This window comes from Heterocephalus glaber, unplaced genomic scaffold, assembly GCF_053883595.1.
Source record: "Heterocephalus glaber isolate CG9 unplaced genomic scaffold, H.glaber_assembly_v1.0 deba00001586, whole genome shotgun sequence".
NCBI lineage: Eukaryota > Metazoa > Chordata > Mammalia > Rodentia > Bathyergidae > Heterocephalus > Heterocephalus glaber.
In genome coordinates this window covers 3,997,980-4,021,953 of record NW_028258364.1, presented here as the reverse complement: position 1 = coordinate 4,021,953, position 23,974 = coordinate 3,997,980, and the positions used below count along the sequence as shown (strand labels likewise).

Below are 23,974 nucleotides of genomic sequence, written 5' to 3'. Positions count from 1 at the left end.
CTCTCCTGTTATTTTTTTTGTTCTTTCCCTTTAAAAATTTATTTAGTTTTATTATTTTTGAAATTTTTGTTTATCTGCTATTTTGACCTCTTCTTTCCTATTATTGGCATTACAGTGGTTATTATTATTTTACTTTTGCTTTATTTACCTTTTTTTTTGTTGTGTTTTGTTTTGCTGCTGCTGTTTTTGTGCTTATGAGGGATTGAGCCCATATGTCTAGTAGCAGCACACTGGAAGGGTGCTTTGCTGCTGAGTTCCACTTCAGCCAGCTGAGATACTGCACTTCATTATAGACATCACCTAGTCCAGCTTGATCTTGGCAGATACTTCAATTTAAAGAATAGAGGAGATAAAAGGCCTCAACAGAAAGACAACCTAACCCTAAGTAGACATGGCTATGGAGGGCCTCAAGGCCCACTCTTGGACATTTACCTCCATAACAACAGCAGAAAGAGAACCCTACTGTGATCAACACACACTGAGAAACCTCAGCACAAGTTACTCACTTATTTTTTCAGATCACATACAGCTGAGAAGACTGGAAGAATAACCATAGAAAGTGCACCCCATATAACACTTCTGTTTATACCACACTAGCTTGAACTACCAGAGTAACTATACTCTTTCAGACCTTCAGAGAAAGTTGAGTCCCTCAGGTGCTTATATCAAAACCCACTAATCACAGCCAAATACAACACAGGAAAACTACACCATGAAATCCATTTGGAATAAATAAAGTCACCCTATACTATACAACAAACCAACAACCCAAGATACATCATCAAGAGAAGGCTGCTTACTAAAAAGGTCCTTAGTGAACTAATTTAGTGGTCACACACCCTTAATCCATATTCACACACCCTAGATCCAGCCATCTCTAAAAAACATGAGGCTTTAAAGGGATATCCAGATACATGCCACAACAGTGTCACATCAACAAACAACAAAACAAAATAAACCACCATAACAACAAACCAAACCAAACACTTCAACTGAAAGATTCACCAACAGACTAAATCAAGTGTAAGAAAGAGTATCAGGGCTTGAAGACAAGGCTGATAAATTATCACATTCATATAATAGTAAAGAAAAGATAAGAATGAACAGAACAGCATCTCTAGAACCCCATTAAAACAAAAATATGCATAATTAAGAGTAGACAAGAGAGAACAGTTACAGAATGGAGAAAACCTATGCAGTGAAATAACTGCAGAAAATTTCTCAAAGCTTGGGAAAGATATGAGTAGTCAGGCACAGTAGGCATTTAGATCCCCAAACAGACATGGTCAGAAAAGAATCTACAACATATGAATACCTTTAAATTTCTTAATGCTATAGTCTGGTATTAGTCTATGATATTTTGATTCTTTTTTCTATAGAAAATAGCAGTAACAACTACTCTGTCTCAAGAATTCACTCTGGAAGGGGGTCTAAGGTAAATGATTTATATGAATTTCCTCATATATTCCTCCAACATTTCTCACAGATCTTTTTCCTATTGTATATGTAGTAAACAGAGCATCCTATCCCAATGGATATAAATACTCTATTTATGGGTTATGGTCATAAAGGGAGAAAAGGAGCTATTGCCTTATTTCTCTTGACTTGAATAAGAATCCAGCTGATGTGATAAGTGAGGTATTTTATTTTGTGGAAAGGATGCCATAGCTGAATTAGAAAGACTCTGAGTTTCTGAGACCATGGAACTACCATACTAGTTTGTAGCTCTGTTGCCTTAAAATATGCCCTTTATAAGACTTTCACCAGAGATGAGGTTTTACTATCTTGCCTACGATGAACTCAAACTATCAATCTTCCTGTCTCAGCATCCCAATCTCTCAAATAGAAAGCACATTCTCCCTACTGCCTGGCCCAGCCCTGGTGATTGAAGCCAGGGCCCCATGAATACTGAGCAAGTGCTCAGCCTCTGAGCTACACCCCTAGCCCAAGACTCTCAAATGAAGCTGTAGCAGCCTCAATATTTCAAAATTCTTCACAGCAGATTTATGAATGAACATATATGAAGAATTCTACTGTTCATATTTTTGAGCAAATATACAAAGCTATGACAAAGAAACATTAGAAGAATTATCTGATCATAAACAGCACATAATACTTTTCTAAAGCTTAAAATTTAGCAACAAACATTTAAAATCTAGTATCTGGACAGTCTTACTGATCATTCTGCATTTTGCTGGCTTTTAAAGTAAGGGCTGAAGTTGGGAATGAGTGTTAAGTAATTAATGAGGAGGAAGAAGAAGAAGAGGAAGAAGAAGAAAAAGAACCACTAACCCAGACATTATACATTCATCTAGTCTATGATGACTAGTCTGGCAATTATTTAAAAGTCCAAACAATCATTTTTTTTCAGTTGCTAAACAAAAACTTCAGTACAATTTTAAGTGAATTATTAACTAACATGATACATAAAATCTCATCCATTAGAATACTCAAAATTAAAGTTACAAAACTGATTTTATGAATCTTACTGACTCGTTAAATAATTTTTAAAAACTCAGTCTAGCTTTTAAAAAATATGTGTTCTAGAAATAATCTCCTCAAGTTATTTTTTCAGTGAAGTTTTAGGATTTTAAGCCTGCAGAAAATTATCAAAAAGCCTAACTCAAGTACCAAAAAAAGTTTCATCTAAGAGAACAAAAGTAATAATTACTTATAACACTCTATTTTTATGTATATCCTGTATCATTTCCACCAACAATTTTCTAACAAGCTACCAGAAAGATGGTTCTTTTTCAAAAACAATGGATTTTTTTCACACTAAATGCACTTCTGAACTAAATGCATGCAACATTAATAAACGGAAGGAAAAAGGAAAGCAAATACAAAAAGAGCTGTCATTTTTAAATTATATTCTTAAAAGGTTTAGGCGTATCATTTGTGTAAAACAAAGAGATTTCCTTCGCAACAGCATTCCAAGACATCACTCTTTCCTGCCTACCAGCAGACAAGATTACACTTGTCTGGAATGTCAGTAAAGTATTTATATAAAGGCAGTTTTTCAGAATCTTCTTATTGTGAACACAAAACAGGAAATACATTAATACCATCAGTATACGTTAAACATTGTTTAGTATAAACTGTGTGTCCCCCTGAATAACTACTAGGTTAACCCTGAGTAGGATGAGGTGAAAATGAGATTATCTATAAACCCATACAAGTACTTGTTTGCAGCTGGCCAGAAGAAAGTAAATAAAACTGCAAGGATGTGCCAAACTATATTTTAGTTACTATCATATTATAGCCTCAAATAAAAATATCCTCAAATTCACAGGTGAAATAAAGTCTATAAAAATTAATATTTGAGTGAAAAACAATACAATTAATAAAAGATAAATTAATGGAAATAATGCTTCTGAGGCAGGAAAAAAAGTCTATGTAAAGTTATCACCCATCAAAAATAAATAATCTATGCTAAAAAACCAACATCAGTTTTATTTAAAAAGAAAATTATATTCTAAAACCAAAGATATTTAATACAATTCCATAAACATCCCAACTGAAGAGTTCTGAAATTTCTTTACTAAGGGATTATAAAGTAAAGCTAGTATCCTGAGTAGAATAAAAGTTGTAAAATACAATTTTGCATTGGACAGCAGAACGAACTTTGGTTTGGCTGTCCTCTCCTGAAATTTTTACAAGTACTATATAAATGATGAATTGAAAAAGCTGTCATAGTATCATTTGAAAATAACTGTTTCTACTCAGATATTGGTTTCATTAGAAAACTAGTAAGATTTAAATATTTCTTTGTCTTATTTTCATTCAATGGGCAATATTTATTATCTTATCTTAGAGTTATCAAAAATTATTTTATCTCTCTGGCCTCAAGATACTTTACAAGTAATATGATAGGTAGTAAGAGATGCAAGAGATGAATTATTAGAGAAAATCAAGAACTAAGCTAAGTGTTCAGAAGAGAAGCTACAGAAAAGACACTGGCAGAGCCAATTAGTAAAAAGTGAAAAACAACAACCCCAAAATAAAACCTTCATGGAAAAGATTAAGAATGAGACAACTGAGCAAAAGTGAGGAGAAAGGTCTTACATGGAGGAGATAAAAGCCCAGAGGAAGTGATGTAGCAAGCATAGATCCCTTGATTACCAGAAGACATACCCAGGATAAATGGGTGAAAACAAAATAATTCAGTGAAAACAAAATAACTGTATAAGGATGGTGGAGAGTACAACTTTTGAAAACTAAAAAAGCCAGAATGAAGAACTAGAGTTGAGGCAACAATAGAGAATTCTTGTGTATCCTTAGCAGATGTGATCATTAACTATGATATGTAAATTTGCCTTGAATAAGAACTGACTAGCAGATTAGTAAAACTCTAGATCTATCTGTGGATGACTGACACATAGGCAGAAAACTGGGAAGGGAAGACCCTACCCAGATGTTGGTGGCACCAACCAATAGGCTTGTAGCCTTGACACAATAAAAAGGGAAATAAGAAAGTCTTCCTTTTTTGCTTCTTTGGTGCAGGTCCAATCCATTGTCTTTGGACTTTCATCTCCAGCTCCTTCAGGCTTCCAGCAAGGGCTCCTCAGCCTTCCAATGCAGTTGCTTTGACTTTCTGACATGGACTTACACAAGTCTCTGCAGTAAATTCCAGCCTTCAACCTTCCTTTGGCTCTTCACATACGTGTGTGTGTATATTAAATCTGTTCCTCTAGTGAATCTTAACTGATACAGCAGAATAATAATGATACGGTAGACATTCTTTTAGAAAGAGTACTATGAAAAGAGAATAAAGATGGAATGGAGAATGAATAAACTGGCAGAGGAACCAAAATCAGCTAAGGGAAAACGTCAGTAATCCTCAGGAAGAATTGAGCCACAACAGCAACAAGAATGGAGTAAAAAAAGAAAATGAGATAAGTTTTGAATTAAAAAACAAAATTAGTGTCCTGATTAGATTCTGATAAAGTATTTGTTCAATGCTTATTTCATATTAAATGATAGTTAAATTCACCAGAAATAAAAGAGCAGCAGATACAGCAGAAGGGAAAACTGTAATGTTGTTAGAGCTAACAGGGTGCAGGAGTTAGTTTCATGATGGTATTAGTAAGCACGATGAAACTGTAGAATTCAAGAAGAAAATAAGAAACCAGTTTAATTTTGTTTAATAGTCATTGGTACCTTCACAAGTTCTCTTTTCATATAGTCTGGAGAGTTTGAAATTTTAAAAAGTGGCATGAGCTGCAGAATAACTTACTTTAGGGAGAAAATGTCCTTTAGGAGAAGCAGAACAGTAATAGGGCTGAATTATTTATAGTTAAACACGGGCATATCTGAGGAACTTTATGGCAAATAGTCTCAAATATTTCTATGAATCAGCTTCCAACCTCATTTTCAGAGGAAAGATAGAATTTATGGGGGTTAAAAAAATAAAATATTTGACATCACTTTTTCTGCTAAGGAATTCAGTTTCTTCTGGAGATGTACAGTCCCAAGGGATGGCTTCACCCAGCCAAGGCTTCTCATTTTTTCTATACCTATCTAGAAAAATCTATGTACTATTTCATTAAAAAATTTCAAAGCTGACACATCCATGACACTGCTTCTTATACATATTAGTATAATATTCCCAAACTCTATTCACATAAAGACATCTGGAATCAAGCATGCAATGCAAGATTAGACCATATTCATATGCCCTAGGTAAAAGTGATAATACTAAAAACTCATAGAAAAGTAATGTGACTACTGTTTAGTTTTAAATTACTTAATAAAAATATAAAATATTTTCTGAATTTTGTTATTATTTCTTTGCAAAAGTATTTGTTAAAAAGAAGTATAATATTTGAAGTTAGGTTTCAATTAATTTATTTGCTTGTAGAGCAAGACATGTAGAATGTCTCTGACCCAAGTTCACTAGTTAGGTCACTGTGATACCAGTTTTAAAAAATGAGCATGAGCAATGTAATAAATAAGTTTCCTCTTAAAATTCAAATTCAAGAAATAATGAAATAAGTATTAGAATATACACAGATTTAACAAAAACATACAATGCTTAATGGGGAGTATACCAGTTAAATTGGGGTAAAGCCTATTTTTCATTGCTAAATATTGGATGTTACAATAAAATTGTAGAATACTTTCAAAAAAAGATCATCCAGAACTCATAAAAGATTATATAATGTTAACGAAGAAATTTCAGAAAAAGAGAATTCACCACTGCGTTCTTCTGTGAACATTATCCTCTAGTCTTACACAAACACATTGCAATAGTTATATTTTAGATATTGTGAACACCTCTTACAGTTAAAAATGTAAATTTTCCACTGACACTAAAACAAAGTTGATTTTCCCAAGGCAATTTTAATTGAAAATAAATAAAAGTTTCTCAGACAAAAGCTTTCCCTAATAAAATGAAAAAATAAAAAGATCAATTTTCAGAAAGTAAAATATATGATAAAATATAAGAATGACAATTTTTAAGCTGAGGAGATTATAATTTACAGCAACTAGAACACATCTGGATAAATAAGTAGATTCAAAACACTGCCTACTTATTAATAGAGATTAATAGAAATGCCAAGAGATAGTATCATATATAGAGGACAGTTATTCAATACAACATCAAAAATCTTCCCCCTATTTTCCTTAATTAGTTATTGTATTAGATACCAAAAGTAGCAGTACTGTAGAGGCACACAGTTAAATACTAGGTGATGCACAGAAATCTTTGAAGAAGCAAAACAAGAAAGAGCAAACAAATAAGTGGGTGAGTGCAATTGGCCCTGGGCCAGGACTAAAATATTAAATCAAATCTACAATAAAAAGCAAATCTCTCCCAAAAGTTATGTAAAGAACAGCCTCAGCAGCAGTCATCATTTAACTTAAAAGAAAAAAGTCCGCTGTGCTCTAAGAGGATACAAAAAGACCTGTGAAATTAAAACTCAATTGCATAAAACAGCCTATTTGGACAAGAAAGTTACAAAAGTATCTCAAATGCGACAGTAATAACAATCTTCACTCACCAGGCATAGTGACCCACACCTGTAATTTCAGCACTCAGGAAGCTGAAGCAGGAGGATTGCTGCAAGTCTGAGGCCAACCTGGGCTACAGGGTGAGTTTAAGGCCAGGCTGCACTACAAGTCTCAAAAAACAAAGATAAAAAACAAAAAGCCCCAACTCACTCATCAAGACAGTCTTGCCACAGGGTCATGTATATGATAGCGAAAAAAATAAGTTGTGCATATACAAGCTGGAAGAATAGTTAATTAATATTAATTTTTATTGTTTAATAGTAATGAATAAAATTTTATCACCAGTGGTCTAAAGATTTCCTATTAGTCCTTAATTACTATGGCATTTTCTTAGAATTTCTCAGAATTTTTTTAGGTAAAGGCAAAACAGAATATGTCAGAAAAGACAAAGGTAGATTTAAAATATGAAAATTATGTTAATAACTCATTGTAAAACTTGAAATGCTATAGTCTGTTTCTTCAAAAGAAGTGATCAATTTGCAGGGCTACCTTCCCTTGACCAGTCTTTGCTACAATTAAGACAGAAATGAAATAGTTGATCAGGGATGATAATAAATTCTTTGAAGTTTGAAAGAGATGAAAATTACTGGTTACTACAAGGAAATATCCTGTTATCAAGGTCTCAAAACACAGTATTGAATCTTTATCATTATAATCTGGTCCAAAGCTCTGTAAAGATTAGCATATCTAGGCTAATTCTGGCAGAAAATGTTACTCTTTTCAAGAATAAACAAGTTGGAAAATGAGACCCAAAAAAGAATTAAAAATAGCCCCACCCAGTACACTATTCTATCTTTATTTTTAAGAAGAAAAAGTTAGGTAACTGGAGAGCAAAGTACATTACTTCCTAGACTTTTAAGTAATGGTACGTAAAATATCTTGGTTAAAATTATCCTGTTATGGCATCTCCCATTCACCTAACCTTCGCTTTCTTCTTTTAGGTAAATTGCAAGTCAGCTGGATCAGTTTCCAGGCTACTTTTCTTTCTTCACTTCCTTTCAATTAGTATTTGCTAAGCATTTAATGTGACCAGATACCACAGTAAGCATGACACATCAGCAAAGAAAACACAACTTAAAAACACTGAATCCAAAGCCCCAGTTTAACAAATCACTCCAACATACAAATCTAAATGTTGAAAGCAAATGCTGAATACTGTACACAGTTTCCTACATTTTACAAATTCAAGGAGACATGGGTATTTAAATGAATGTGTATAAGGGACTAATAAAAAAATGAGCAGAACATCACCATGTATCTTTCTAGACTTTTGATCTCTGCATCCTATTCACTACCTGCTCAAAATAGCATCTTCAGAAAATAGCTCTTAAAATGATTAAAGGAGTATATGGAATACAGGATAACATGAAATGTATTAATTTACTTTCTGTTGCCACTTATTATATACACTACAGTTTTTCAGAGATCAACAACTTTGGATGTTTTACCTTGAAATGTATTTTTTTTTTGAGATGTGAAGTTTTCTCTGTACCAGCTACAAGGTTTTTAGGATGATCCCACCCACCTCCGCTCTGTACCAGGGATAGAACTCAGGACCTTGCACTTGTAAGGCAGGCACGGTGCCACTGAGCTAAATCCCTGGCCCTAGGCTGATCTTTTAATTAAAAAAGAAAAAAAAAAAAAGACTTTTGGTGAAGACATAAGACAAATTTTCTTCCTGTTTCCACCAAAGAAACAACTTCTTAAACATGTAAACAAAAGTCAAGTGACTTGCTATGATTGCTGACTCTTAAGCTGCATTTTTTTTACCCTCTCCCTCCTTTACAGAAAGCAGAACTCATACACAAGATGGATTTAGTTAATTAATGGTGCATGGGCAGTATGGTATATAACGTAATTGTTTAAAAACAAAATTAGTTGCAATTTTATATAGCAGAATAAAAGGATCACTTATAAATACTTTTCAATCTGTTTTTTAGTACAATGGACAGAATATGAAACAGTTCAGAGGCTACATATGTTACCCCATGTACTTTATAATAGGTGCTATTGTTATGTCAGGCTCCCAAAACTCAAATCTAAATCTCTGGAAGGCAATCTAAACTTTCTGTCATTCCCTAAATTCCCTACCACTAAATCACTAGATGTGTTTGCGTTTATACATGTGTAGTTATATATATATACATTCTTTTTGCAAATTACTGTGAGTAGAAAATGCTGAAAGTGGAGGTTCAAAGAGCTTCATTTATGAAATGAACAAGAGAATGCCTACTCCTTACATTGAGCTTCAGTAATCAAGTAATTAAAGGTTGGACAACCCTTTTACCATCTGATAAAAGTTTGATGTCAATACAAACTACCAAATACAAATTAGCAAATACTTATCTGACAAATTTAAAATAATCACCTTAACTGAGGCTTACATGACAAATTACCAATGTCAGATCTAAGAAATGAATCCAGAGTTTCAGGCCCTTGAATATTCAGACAAGATAATTTATTTTAGATGTTGTGAATACTTTTTTAATCTAATGATTTTTATCTACCCATACAGAAAATAATTCTGTAAAACCGCTTCTTCTATAAAGAAATTTCCTTTCATAACTGCAAAGGTGAAAAATATAAAATTTCCCACATCCTTCTATGATGAAACAAGACTGTTTTCCATTTCTCTGTATCATGAAATAATTATTTTGTCTCCATGAACATTTAATCAAGAATGTTTGTGTTTATTGCATCCATAAATCTTCAAATCAGCATCTAAAGCCTTTTTTCTCCCTCATTAGCTATTCAGAAAAACAAAAAACAATGTCCTATGAAACACTGTAAACATCAGTGTGGCTATTTGGAAAAACTCTCATCAAAATAAAATCTACATTTTAAAACAAGGTTTCTTAACCTTAGTACTAAGATTTGAGATTAGACAATATTTCGTCAGGGGTTTATGCCTTCTGTACAGTATAGATTAAGTAATATCACTGGCCTAGACTCACTGAATGCCAGTATCATCTCAGTTGTGACAACCAAAAGTGTCTGGTGGGAGACAGAGGATAAAATTGCCAGATTAGGAACCACTGCTTTAGAATAAGGTTACTATATTCAAATTATTAGAAATCATTAAGAATAATCCATTTCCTGGGTAGCTCAGGCATTCACTGCTTGAGGCAGAAGCTGATTCTCAGAGTGTTGCTAAAAGTTTTTCTTTGTTACTATTTCTTTAATTCTGGCCTTCTAAACATTCATGTAGAGTCAAATTTCTTTTTAGAACATTTTAAAAAAGACAAATGTCCTCAAAATAACTGCTGAACTGCCAGTGTACTTATCACTGCATATACTTGTGTTTTTCTTCTTACCTTTAACATAAATGACAAAATATAATCCGCTCAAATCACACAAGGTGATGGGGGACACAGGGAGCTATATATGGCAACTAAAAATAAAATTCAGGTGCTCTGCACTGCTTTAGTTATTGACAGCCCTGTTTGATTCATCAGCACAATCACTCTAAAGGTTCAATGGGTGAGGATTTTGCAAACTACTACAATCTGTTTATAGCCCAATTTTTTTAAACTGGATATGAGGTTGCAGCATACTAAGGGCTATCACTAACGCAGGGGGAAGTTTTAATCCCTGTGGAGATTATCTGGGTAAGTGGGCAAAGGCTCTAGCTGACAGCACAGATAATAAAATTCAGTTTCAGACCAAAGAACTGTACTTGTTTTTGTTGTTTTTCTCCTATCCTATCAGCAGCCTGTCTCCATGGATTTGTCTAGAAAAATGATAAATAGTGAAGCAAGCGACCCTCTCCATCCATCTAAATCATCCTCCCAGCAGAGACCCCAAGCAAAGCTTTTGGAAAGACCCTTTCTTTTTAAATGCATATCTATGTGAAGAGATCAAAGTAAAAAATCAATGAAACACACAGAGAAAGACATTTATATAGAACCTTAATTCATTGAAATTCAAGTACTTAAAAAAAAGTCAATGGCAATCATCAAATATTTATAAACATGTAAAACAGTAAATATATGAGTTACTCTCCATCAATCCTTGTAACTAAATTACAGTAAATTGATTATAAACTATCTATGTACAAGCACACATTATATACAAGTCTTTTAAATAAGGTTCAAATTATCCTTTAAATCGAAGAATAAAAATCTAAAGATTTTATACAGATACTAACTTCATCAAAATTAAATAACAAATTCATTATGGTAAAACTTAAAATATTAAAAAATAAAGCACTGGCAGAAGTTAAAACTATTCAAAAGATAAAGCACATAGAAGAAATTTTTAAAAGATTCTGTGTTGGATGGACTATAAAGCTCTGGAAACAGAAGGGAAAATGTTAATGTTTAGGAATCGGATAAAAGAATAGAAAAGACTCACTGTTCTGTATTTTTCTACCCTCTACCTTTTGTACTTTCACCCAACCGTTCAGGCAAAATGATTTCATTCTTCTTTGAAGACGGAAGTAATTTTTACAAGACATAAATATGACACATAAAAATATGAAACAATAAAAACATCACTTCCTTACATCAAAACCATCTTGTTACATTAGTATCTGATGTGAAAGTACCAATATCTAAAAGTAATTCAGAAGAATGCATCCCTATCTGAATTTTAATCTCAATGATCTGAGGCACACATAAAACAAAACCCACTTAGCTCGTTTATTTTTCTGTATTTATCTTTGTATTTGTCCTCAGGTAGACACTATAATTTCTTTTGGGCAATTTCAGGAAGTTAATACCAATATTAAGTTACCTTTTAATGTTTCTAAAAGCAAGGAGAACTGTCCATTCAAAGAGAGGTTCTACAGGGTTTTGGGGCCAGAGGTATGCATGGATTTATGTATGTATGTGTGTGTGTGTGTGTGTGTGTGTGTGTGTGTGTGTGTATCTATCCAATCATACATTCATTCAACAGATAATTTAAGGCAATGTTTGATATTAATGAATAGTGTTCTTAAAGTTCTCTGTCTAAAATAACTATTATGATAATAATAGTACAATGTTTTAAATATGTACAAAATATTTTTACATTATCACAATCTTTTATTCTTTCCTGGCTGCATAATTTACAAAAGAGAAAAATACAAAAAAGAAAACTTAAATTTGTGAATTTAATGTAGGAACTGAATGCATTTGATGATGTTATGGGAGTATAACTTTAAAACTTAAATCTCTTAATTTTTCCACCCTGTTTTTCAATACAAACTTGATTATCAGAAATGTTGATTCCTTCAGTGCTTTGTGGTTTCTCAGTTTTTCATCACATAAAAGTGTTAATGAGTCATCTTCATTATCCTATTAATGTAAAATCTGGGGATAAACCAAGAATGTAGGGTTCTATTCTAACCAGAGTATAACAAATTCTATGATGTTGGAATAAGTGTTCATGGGTTACATACCCCCAAATCATAATGAAGATAATACATTACTTAATGCTTTAACAAGAGGAAAATTCATTAAATGAGGTAAATTATTCAATCTTATACAACTAAACATCTGAATTTAGAAAAAGTGGAAGTGAATCTTACATGAAAGAGAGCATAATGAAAAAGAAAAAAAAAAGAAAGAGAATAGAATGAAAAAAGAAAAAAAAAGAAAGAAAGAGAACAGAATGAAGTTAACTCATTTTCCTGGCTAACATGGCATACTAATTTTAGTTAATAATATGAACAAAATAAATTATAGTGATTAAAAAATACTATATAAAATCTTAGGCTCTTTAGCAATCAATTTACATAATAAAGATGTTCATTGGATATACATTTATGGATAATACTATACTTTTATTTAAAGTTTTTGATGAATTATTTTAAAAAGAAAAATCATTTTGATTACGTGTATGTGTACATGTGGCTATATAAGGCCTAATATGAGGCTTAAGGGGATGAGAAACAAAATAAAAGGATATACGTCACCTTGAAACTGGAAGCTTTAACTTCAAAATGAGAAATGAGGTGATTATCACTCCCTGGAATCAGCAAATAATTTCATCTGTATAACACTCTTCTTGAGTTATTCAGAAACACGCTACATTATGAAAATTTAAATTTTAAAACACTATAGTGTAAATTTTATATAATGTAAAATATTTAAATGAAGCATGGACACAGTCCTCTCGATGGCATATCATGGCAATGCATGAAAAACTGACATACTATAGAATACGGAATATGCTATTTAGAGAGGAAGCCAAGCCTTATACAATATTTCTTCCCTTTTTTATTAGTTCCTGAACCACAGAAGCCATTTAATCTCCCTGAGCACCAATTATCTTATATTCAAAATGTAAAAAAATATAACTTGAAGGTTGTTAAAAACAGATGATAGAACAACAGTGTACAGAATATTGTATACTGTAAATGCACAAAAGTGGCAATAATTGTTATTGGAATACTATTTCTGGATTTTTATGATTTTCTTCCTGTATTCAACTTTGTATTTTACTTTTTGTTTAGAATGTAGTATTTAAGAAAAAAAATGCTATGAAATACAAAAAAGCACATAGTACTAATTCTCTGTAGATCTACCTGTAATACTCAATATTCACATTTTAATTTTGTCTGGACTACATTTTTACTCATTTCCCATGAATAAAATCCTTACTGCTTACAAGAACACTTTATCTTTTCTAAATGTTTGAAAGAATATAGGTTTAGGCCACAAATGTGAATGTAAAATATTAACTCATGGAAACTTGGCTGCAGAGTACTGTTCTCCTTACTAATTTTGCAACTATGCAGGCAGAAAAACTTGTCAAAATGTAGTCACAAATCTAACTGAAAGAAACGGATACAAGAAATTATTCTTATTTAACAGTGATTTGGAGTGGGAGGTGTGATACTGGGGATTGAACCCAGGGCCTCTGGAGTTAGCTACATCCCCAGTTCTTTTTTAAATTTTTATTTTGAGACAGCATCTCACTAAGTCACTAAGTTGCCCAGGTTGGGTTCAAACTTGAAATCCTCCTGCCTCAGCCTCCCAGTTCTGGAATTATAGACTTGTGCCATCACAAGTCTGGCTTAATGGTGATTAAATTCCCATCCACACTACTTGTTGAAAGTCATCAGAGTAGTTTACATAAGCTTTAAACCTACCGTGCATTTCTCAACTCAATAAATGTTTCTGAACTACCCAAAATATCCTGTACTAAACACAACTTCTAAGAAAAAAATACCTGTACACTACATAACTATTGATAAGGTGAGCAATTCAAAAGAAAGTACTAAGTTTTCAATGAGGAACATATAAAACAAATTAAAAAGATATGAAATTTAACTCAGCAAGTCATTTGCATTTTGATTCACAAAATTATAGCCAATGTGAAAAAGCTGATGCTTTCCAAATCCAATACCCATTAATAAAAAGAATGTACAAGGTAGGTCTCCATACTCATAGTTACTATGTATTTTAGGTATTTGGATATTATCAGTGAGCATGGCAGACAAAAATCTCTGTCTTCATGGAGTTTATAATTGTGGAAGTTCAGATAGTAAATAAACATTGTAAAGAAGTAAGCTATGTGGTAATAAATTCTACAGAAAAAATAACTAAGTAACATAACAGGGGATTAGGAGAATTAGAGAAATAAACTGGAGTATCTACTGATATATATATAGGCTTTTCCTAAGAGGTTCAATATTATTATTGTTTCAGATAAGTAAAATCTACCATATGAGCATTTACTGGCTCTTGTAATTTCTATCAGCTTTGTACAAACTGAATCATAATCAGTAATAAAAATAAAGTCAAACATTTTTGTAGGATGTGTTTGTTTTTTGCCTATCACCTAGCGCAATGTGTGGCACACAGTAGGCATAGTTCAAAAGTTTTACTTTCCTTTGTTCAAAAATTGGCAAAAGATTTCAAAAGGTCCAGATAGTATACATTTTTGGCTTGACAGCAAGAATCTATACAAGTACTCACTCAACTCTATCACTGTACAACAAAAACAGCCACAAGTAAACGAATGGGTGTTGCTGTGTTCCAATAAAGCTTTATTTATAAAAAGAGGCATACAGCAGAGTTTTCCAATCTCTACTTAGTTTATTTTATATCCAGCTAATTGCCTTAAGTCTTCTGTTTTTCCTGGTAGTATTAAAAAAAATCTGTTTGTTAATACTTTATCAACTTTGTCTATAAACAAAAACACAAATACAACCCACATTTACTTACACTTTTACCTCTTTCTACCTTTTCCCATCTCTCATCTTTCATTGCTTTTGCCTCTCTCTTTATTCAAGCCATTTAGTAATACAAAGCACATATCAGATATTAAGTTCTGGTTTATAAATGAAATAGCAAAGGAATAAAATATTAAACACACAATTAAAAATATTTTATAGAAATTAAGAATAAACTTCACAAAGTTATTACACTCACTGAAATGCCAGCCCTCTACTAACCTCTGAAAAATAACACATATTTCATCCACAAAGGAAAAACTGGATTGTTAGACTCAATTAGGTGGTATTAATGAGAACCTTTTAAAAAAAATCCAAAACTATCCTAAATAATTTTGCTCATCATCCTCAAACATTAACATTTTTTATCTTTCTACTTAAATATACTACATTTCTTGTTTTTTATCCCATCACAGAAAATTCTATGTTTTTGCACTTTAATGCAGAAAGCAGAAACAAAAATCCTCAGATTTCGAAAAGGTATCAGTTCTATAATTGGCCACTGTTATCTTTTATATAACAAAACATAGCCCTGAATAAATCTGTCATCAAGTACTGTATTTTGATGCAGGTATAGTAGTAACACATGGGAAGCTAAAGCAGGAGCCCAGACTCAGTAACTTAGGGAGACCCTGTCTCAAAACTCAAAAGAAAAAAGAAGGTGAAGCTGGGGATGAGCTCAGTGCAAAGGGCCAGGATTCAGTCCCCAGTAATAAAAGAAAAACAATGTAACTTTCAGGTCATAAACTGTACTGGTTTAACAGACTGAAAAGCTGTCAGAGATGAAAACTATTACTTAATATGAAACATGACTAATCCAAGATACTGTTCTGGTTTACCTGCACTGTCCCTTCCTGGAATTAAGAGTATAATATAGCAGTTTAAAAACAAAGAAAAGCACATTTTCATACTTTTAGTTTTATTATAACTAAAAACAAAACTGTCTTTAATAATATATATATATTATTATATATATATATATATAATAAATAAACTGACTTTTGCTACTGAACAACTTGTCTAAAATATTTGAGAAATTTCTAATTTGCCAGGCAAAACTTTTACTAAGATAAAAAATTCTCTAAGAATCTTCCAGCACTAAAACTCTACCTACTTCTTTCCTGAATGCCAGGTAGTAGGGTTTGAAAGCAACATCTTCTTTGCTAAGGTGTTTCTGACCCCACTTAGTCAGTGGTATTGTGCAGTCTATGTAAATAGTTTATCAAGGATAATCAAAGACTAGGAAAAGAGCTGAGAAGTAGAAGTTTCACCTACTAAGGAAGTACTGCTAAAATAAAGGGGACATCTTCCCTCAATTTTTTATTTTAATTTTTTATTAAGTGTGCTTTTCTAATGGTCAAGTTTATTAAGGTATACTTTACATACTGCAAAATTTACTCTTTTTAGTTATAAAGTTAGAGGAATGGAAGGAGGGGGGAACAGGGAAGAGGGAGAAGGAGCAAAGGGGAGGAGGAATATATGTATTCTTATAATCATAACCACAATCAAATTATAGGGTATTTCCATCATCCCAAATAGATTCTTCAAGCCAGTTTGTGGTGAATTCCCTCAGGCTCCCAGATCTGACTTCTGATTCTATATCCCTGCCTCTGCTACAGTGTCAAATAAAAAGGAATGAAAAAAATATATTGTGTACCCCTTTAGTCTGGCTTCTTAGTATAATATTTTTGAGATCCATCCACCTTTTATATATATTAGTAATTTGTTCCTTTTTATGTCTAAGTAGTATTTCATTATATGGCCATGTCACGTTATTTATCCATTCATCAGGTGTTGGACATTTTGGTTGTTCAGATGATTATGAATAAAGCTGTTGTAAATACTTATATGTAGGTCTCTGTATGGAAATATTTTTTTATTTGGTACTGGAGATCAAAGTAGGGACCTTACACTCACAAAGCAGTGAGCTAAATCCCTGGCTGGAAAATATTTTTATTTCTCTTGAGTTAATACCTAAACAGCAGAAATGGTGGGTAGTATGGTAAACACATATTTAATTATATAAGAAAATTTTATTTAATAAGTAAAAAAAGATTAATAGTTTCACCTTAACAGTGAATAAGCCTGGTACACTAGCTGATGGCATATCACAATTTTTTAGGAGAACACATGTACACATAGCACTACCAGTCTTACACAATCAATTGAATCAAAAATTACACTAGCATTGTGTAAAATACATATAAAGTGCTTACATTTGACTAGATTCAAGTAGGCATCATATGTGAACCACCCAGCACAGTATCTGGTACACAGTGTACATCTAATGACTGTTAATTCACTATTCAACTTTTGCTTTTCCCAGTGCTCCCAGCTCCCCCCACCCTTAACACACATAAACCTATACTTAAATTTAAATCGTTATTTGTTATACACTGAAAACACACACATATAAATTTAAGCTATTATTTTTTTAATATAAAGCTAATTCTATTCATTTCCTTAAATTGCTCTTCCTCCAGAGGGAGAGGATTATAAACCTGTACTCACAAAACACTTCAGGTGAGCACCACCATCTTGTGTCAAAAAAGAGCAACTGCAACACCAAAGTTATAACACAGATGACAGAGGCCAGAGGGTCTGAGATCCAAGATAAAAACTACGCTGATGCATTTGCCACTAAAGTATTATAAACAAAGTCTAGATTGTTCACATTTTATGATTATATGCATTAAAATTTATATATATTTCAAATTAGAATGTATATACTGCAAATAAAAAAAAAAACGAGTTTTCTTTGATTACATGGCCCTCTCTCATCCTTTTTCCTTTTTCACGTCCCATCCAAACACACACATACAATGAATGCCAGGCACAGAAGTGACACTTCATTATAGTTAATATGCTCTATGTACTTTAAAAATAACCATCAAATTAGCTTTCCTACTAATCAACTTAAAATATTCAATATATGGCTTTGAATTTGGTTCTTGGCTACATTGAACATTAATTCCCACATACGGTATTCTAAAAGCATTAACAATATAAGGAAAGTTTTTGTTGTTGTTGTTGTTTTTATAAATTTACAAGTGACTCAGCTTCATTCATACAGTTAGACACTTCTGATCTAACTCAGTTATTTTTACATTTGTAGCAGCTTTTAAAAATAGCTGAAAAGCATATTAAATAGAACTAAAATATGGGCTGATCAGACATCTGTTAAAAGAGAAAATATGTAGCTCAGCAAGATTTCCTTTTTCAAAGAGTAATAAATTTTAAATGAAAGAGTCAAGGTGTTCTTCAATGTCAACCAGGGTTTTTATTACAAAACAGCCTTAATGCTGATTTATGGCTCCCCGCCTCTCTATTTTTCTGAGAATCATGTGGTTAAAAAGAAAAGTCACCTCTGCACACCTGGATAATATTTACTTGCTTAATAATCTGTTTGAAGAAAGAGATTTTACAACAATAAGAGAGGTTGAAAAGATACTTGAAATGAAAATACAACAAAAACACATTTTAAAATTCTATAAAACAAACCCTATTTGGTAAACAATATCCTTTTAGGTAGCATTTGGAATTTGTATTACTGCCTCGTGTCTGCCACAAAATAAGAAAACTGCAGAATTTGAATGCTGTAGAGATACCTATTACATTTTGACAGACTGAGGACCCTAAGAGGCTAAATAAATTCAAAGAATACAGTTTATTAGGAATAAAGCTAGAATTATATCTGTCTGTCTGCCAATTCTTTCACTGTATCTTACTGTCAATTTCAGACCTCTAATATTTTTGGAATATGTAATTTTGATCCCTATCATCTTTCTCCCCTCACATGTCAATGACACTTGCTCCAGATTATCTCACTTTTGCAGCCTGCATTATGCAAAAATCCCTTTCCAACTGCTGAGCACTTCCCGAAAATTCATAAGGAAATACTAAGGCTGAGAAGGGCTGTGCTCAGAATAGAAAGAAAAAGCTCAAAGAAAATTACACAACTGTTCATGCAATACAATACAATAAAATGCAGTATCACACCTCCATGAAACTGTTATAAAAAGTTAAATAAACTTTGTCTTATATGAGAAATTCAAAGTAGAAATAAAGAGCAAAATAAAAAAATAGACAATAGGGAAAATATATATGCTATACTTATGTTCTATAAATCTAAAAAATAGAAAACTATGCTTCAGCATCATTTTAAAGCTAAAACAAAACTAAAATAGCATTTTTTAATCATTTAAAGATTCAAATCGGAATTCATCTAAATTTGTAAATGACTTATCTTGTCCATTTCCATCAAAGATAAAAGAAAGCAATTTTTTTCCTCAGGATTTGCACGTAAACCATGAGAATTTTACTTTTAGTTGTTCTTCATAAATAATCTTAATCACCCTAATTTCTCTTTCAGAGTTCCCTTTGGTAACTTTTCAGAACATCCTGATTAGTTCAATGCCAATTAAATTTTTTATGAAACTCACTTACACTGAAGATCCTGAACTATATACTTAAATAAATATACTATATTAAATATACCATATTTTAGAATAGGAAGCTACTTTTCTACTTAAAATATACTACAGCTCTTGTTTTTTTAATCTTACTATATAAACTACTTTTTTGGACTTTAAAGCAAAGAACAAAATATCCTCTGGATTTCCATAAGGCATCAGTCTTAAAATTGTGAATTGTTATGTCTTCCATAACAAAACATAGCTCTGAGTAAGACTGTTATTAAGTATCTGGATGTATAGAGAAACAATAACTTTTAGGCCATAAATTTTACTGGCTTAATGGACTGAAAAGCTGTGAAAGGTAAACAGTATTACTTGATATGAAACATAATGGTTGATCCAAGGCACTGCTCTGGTTTACATACACTGTCCCTTCCAGGAGATGAGCATAATCTAGCATTTAAAAAAAGTAAAATACATTTTCATATTTTTAGATTTTATTATAATGAAAAATACATTATAAACTTTCCTACATAAATTCTTCTCAACACTTACATTCCAATGCCTTTGCTATTAATGCATAAAGAGATAATCTATGCAGAGATTGGCAGAATAGGATCCCACACTTGACAAATTAGAAAGATGGATGCAATCTAATACAATAAATCTATTAAGATTAATTCCTCTATTCCTAATCCCTGAAACCTTTGTACTAAACACCATAGGAATTACCAGAAGGCCATTTGGATTTAGGGAAAAGAAATAGTGGGGAATCCATGTGGAAAGTAGCACAAATTTAAGAAAAGCTGGTTTTGGAAAAAAGATCTTAATAGCTGATTGCATTGTGGCTTAACTTCTGAGGTTTCACTCAACTTTGGCAACTGTAAAGCTGGATGCTATTACTTAACAGACTCCAAGGAAAGACCTGGTCCCCTAATAGCCACACCTTCTTTCTTACATTCTATCATATGCAAGTCTAGGTGCTACTATGAAGGGCTTTTACAAATGTAATTAAACTCCTAAATTAGGTGACTATGAGGTAGAGAAAAATTTTTTTTTTTTTTTACAGATGGGCCTAACCTATTAGATGAGCCTTTAAAAAGCACTGGGTTTCCCCTGGCAAAGAAAATATTAAGGATGACAGAGAAAATGTGTTGGAGAGTCTCCATTGTTGTCTTTGAAGGTCTCCGAGGGGGCTATGTGGCAAGAAATGTGAGTAGTCTCTTAATAGCTGAGTGGATCCAAATTGCTAGTCCTTATCTCTACAGTCTTAAAGAAGAATATTGTGCCACAATCATCAGAACTTAGAACATAAGCTCCTAAAGCAGTCCAGCCAACAACTTGCTCTTCGCCTTTGGTTAAGACTCTAAGCAAACAAGCCCAAGTAATGCCATTTTCATATCCTGAACTACAGAAATGTGAGATAATAAGGGGGTGTTGCATAAAGCTGCTGTGTTTGTGGCAGTTTGTTACACAGGAAGAAAAACCTCATATAAGCACTAACCAGGCTAAGTCATACAATTTATGTAAAAGAACATAGAAAAGTTTATTGAAAGCCTAAATTCTACTTCAAGAAATTATCTAGCACTGAGCTTATCCAACAATAAAACCAAATAAAGCCACTATTAGATTAGGCCCAGGAGAGAAAGAAGGAAGCATAAGAAATTTTAGAGCTCATCAGCAATGGAGGCAACAGCAACAACAAAAAGTCATAAAATATTAACATATTCCTACTGAGGGAAAGAAATTTTTACTGCATTCAGCACTATTATTATGAAAGCAGAGGAGAAATAAGGTTCTTTCAGCACTTTCTAGTATCTTCATTAAGATTCAGTTCTATCCTTCGCACAGACTTCACAGATGCTTCAGCACTTGCTACTATAAATGTTCAGAACTCATTTCAGCATATACTGAAATACTGCATCAGTAAGGGAAGGGAAGTTTTCTGACTTGTATATGATGATATAAGATTTCTTTATCCCACAGTAAAATACGTAAATTAATTAAAGCAAAATTTTACTCTTACATAAAAGCTCTTTCCATATCTTTAAATTGATTTTACACAATCACATTTTTAAAAGTAAAGTATGTTTGTGCACAGGGAGGGAAGAGCTCTAAAGGTCATACACATGAGGCAGTAATACTAACAAAAAAAAGAATTAATTTGTTCATGTTCTTGAAGCAAATTTTTACTTTCAAATCCTTGTAAAAAAAATCACATATTAAATATCAATGAGCACCTAAATTAGTGGACTCCTTTATTAAACCATGACTTGGGAAAAAAGTGATAGAAATACTTTCAAAGGGTTCATTTTGTACTATACTATTTAATTTAATGCCACTGCTTAAGTAATTTCCTAGGAAAACATAGATGAAAATACTAAAAACTTCTCAAGAAGAATAAATAAGATCAGACAAACAGAAAAACAATCTTAAAACTTTAATTCTCTACAAAAAGTAAAAGTTCATGAAACAATGAGGAGATGCTGAAGAGTCACGAAATAATTTCATTAACATTGACACATAAGCAAAAATATATACACATGTAAGTACATACATGTATGTATATACACATGTATACATATATGCACACATATTCATAAAGCTTTTGTTTTCTTCATTCCCTTTAAAATGCTTTGTAGGACAGTTCTCTGGGAGGCCTTAAACTAACTCAGTTTCTCCCCCATTTCTCACTTGCAGTTGTCAAGTGTAAGTGAAAAATGTGCTGGAATGCAATATCCTGAGATAGGGAGGGCCAAGCTGGAACAGCCCAGGCTTGTTCCAGTCTTCCTGTAGAAACAGATGTCTTTCTAATGCTTTTGCCCAGTGATTCCAGTTGCCCCAGGGAACTGAGCCTAGGACAAGCTGCTTTCCAGGGACTCTAAACTGCAGTGCAAGTGGAGTACACACAGTTAAGAATATCTGCAATAGTTTCCTGAACTGTAATGGACTGGCTCACAATGAATCCTAGCTTTCTGGTGTTCTCTGCTGCCTATCTGCAAAGTAATAAACCTGCTGCATGTAATCAGTACACCGTGAATCTATTTTACATCTACCAGTATTTTTTTTTTTGGTACCGGGGATCAAACTCAGGACCTTGTCCTTGTGAGGCAGGCGGTGGCACCACTGAGCTAAATCCCCAGCCCCTCGCAGTATTTTCTAATGAAAAACTATTTGGAAAGTGATTTGAGGAAAAAAAGAAAAATCAACTGAGCCAGTTCTAGATTTTACAATACCCAGAGTACCATCGTTCTTACCTTGTCTATCCTATCCGGACGATTAGTAGCTGCCAAAATTGTCACATCCTTTAGCTGTTCAATCCCATCCATTTCCGTTAAGAGCTGAGCCAAAACACGGTCTGCCACATTCCCAGCACCTGGAGAACTGATTTTTTAAAAATACAATTAAAAAAAATCTGTTTATCTATTTCTAAATTCTGAATTTACTATTATAAACAACTTCTTATTCTACAATAAAAATTATGTTCATTTCAAAAAACAGTATGTATGACAATTCATCACATGTTTGAATGATCATTTCAAAAAACTATCACAGTCAAATAATTTCTGCTCCTCCATCATCAAACATGTTGACTTTCTTTCCTGTGCTGAAATGATGAGTATCACACCAGGAAACAAGATATCATTGTAAATTGTTCTTCAAATAAAGAAATTGTTTAAGTGAAATTTTATATTCTGCATGACAAATATATTGTGAGGAAATGAGCTCTTACAGACATTAAAAGGATAGTCAAAGAATATTAAGAACAGCTCTATGCCAGGCCAGGGATTTAGCTCAGTGGTTCTGCTGCCTGCCTTGCAAGGGCAAGGTCCCAAGTTAGATCCCCAGTACCAAAAAAAAAAAGAACAGCTCTATGCCTATAAATTTGAAAACCTAGATGAAATGGACCAATTCCTTAATAGCCACAACCTGCCAAAACTTACACAAGAACAGACAAACTGAATAGACCTGCATATATTAAAAAACTGAATCAATAATTAACATTTTTTGAAACAAAAAGCAGCAAATCTAGGTGGGTTTACTGGTAAATTCAACAAAACATTTAGGGAAGAAATTATACAAATTACATATGATCTTTGCCTAAAGACAGAAGCAGAGAGAATACTTTCTAACTCATTCTATAAAGTCACAATTAGCTTAATTTCAAAATCAGACAAAGATATGACAAAACAAAATTATGAACAACAAACCAGTCTCTCCTAAACACAGATGTAATAATCCTCAATGAGATCAAGAATAATTTCCAACAACATATAAAAAGAAGTATACACTGCAATTAAGTAGGAAGTATCTAAGGAATGTAGTGTTTGAAAGTCAATTAACATGTTCCCACCAGCTTGGGTGGCTTGTACTACCCAATGGG

The 23,974-nt window shown here is 32.6% G+C and overlaps 1 protein-coding gene and 1 long non-coding RNA gene across 11 annotated transcripts in view; one reads left to right on the top strand and one right to left on the bottom strand.

Moving 5' to 3' along the window:
* The window catches only part of Afg2a (AAA ATPase AFG2A), a 360,481-nt gene that overhangs the window by 229,527 nt on the left and 106,980 nt on the right, over window positions 1-23,974 (bottom strand). For all 10 annotated transcript variants that reach the window (XR_015443934.1, XR_001184136.3, XR_015443935.1 and 7 more), the window contains exon 14: window positions 22,848-22,974. Coding sequence is in view for 6 of the 10 variants with exons in the window: in XM_004854946.3 (XP_004855003.1) it covers window positions 22,848-22,974 (127 nt within the window). In the remaining 4 variants the exon portion in view is untranslated. The remainder of the gene's footprint in view (window positions 1-22,847; window positions 22,975-23,974) is intronic.
* The window catches only part of LOC147823392 (uncharacterized), a 65,618-nt gene that overhangs the window by 32,233 nt on the left and 9,411 nt on the right, over window positions 1-23,974 (top strand). The window lies entirely within an intron of this gene.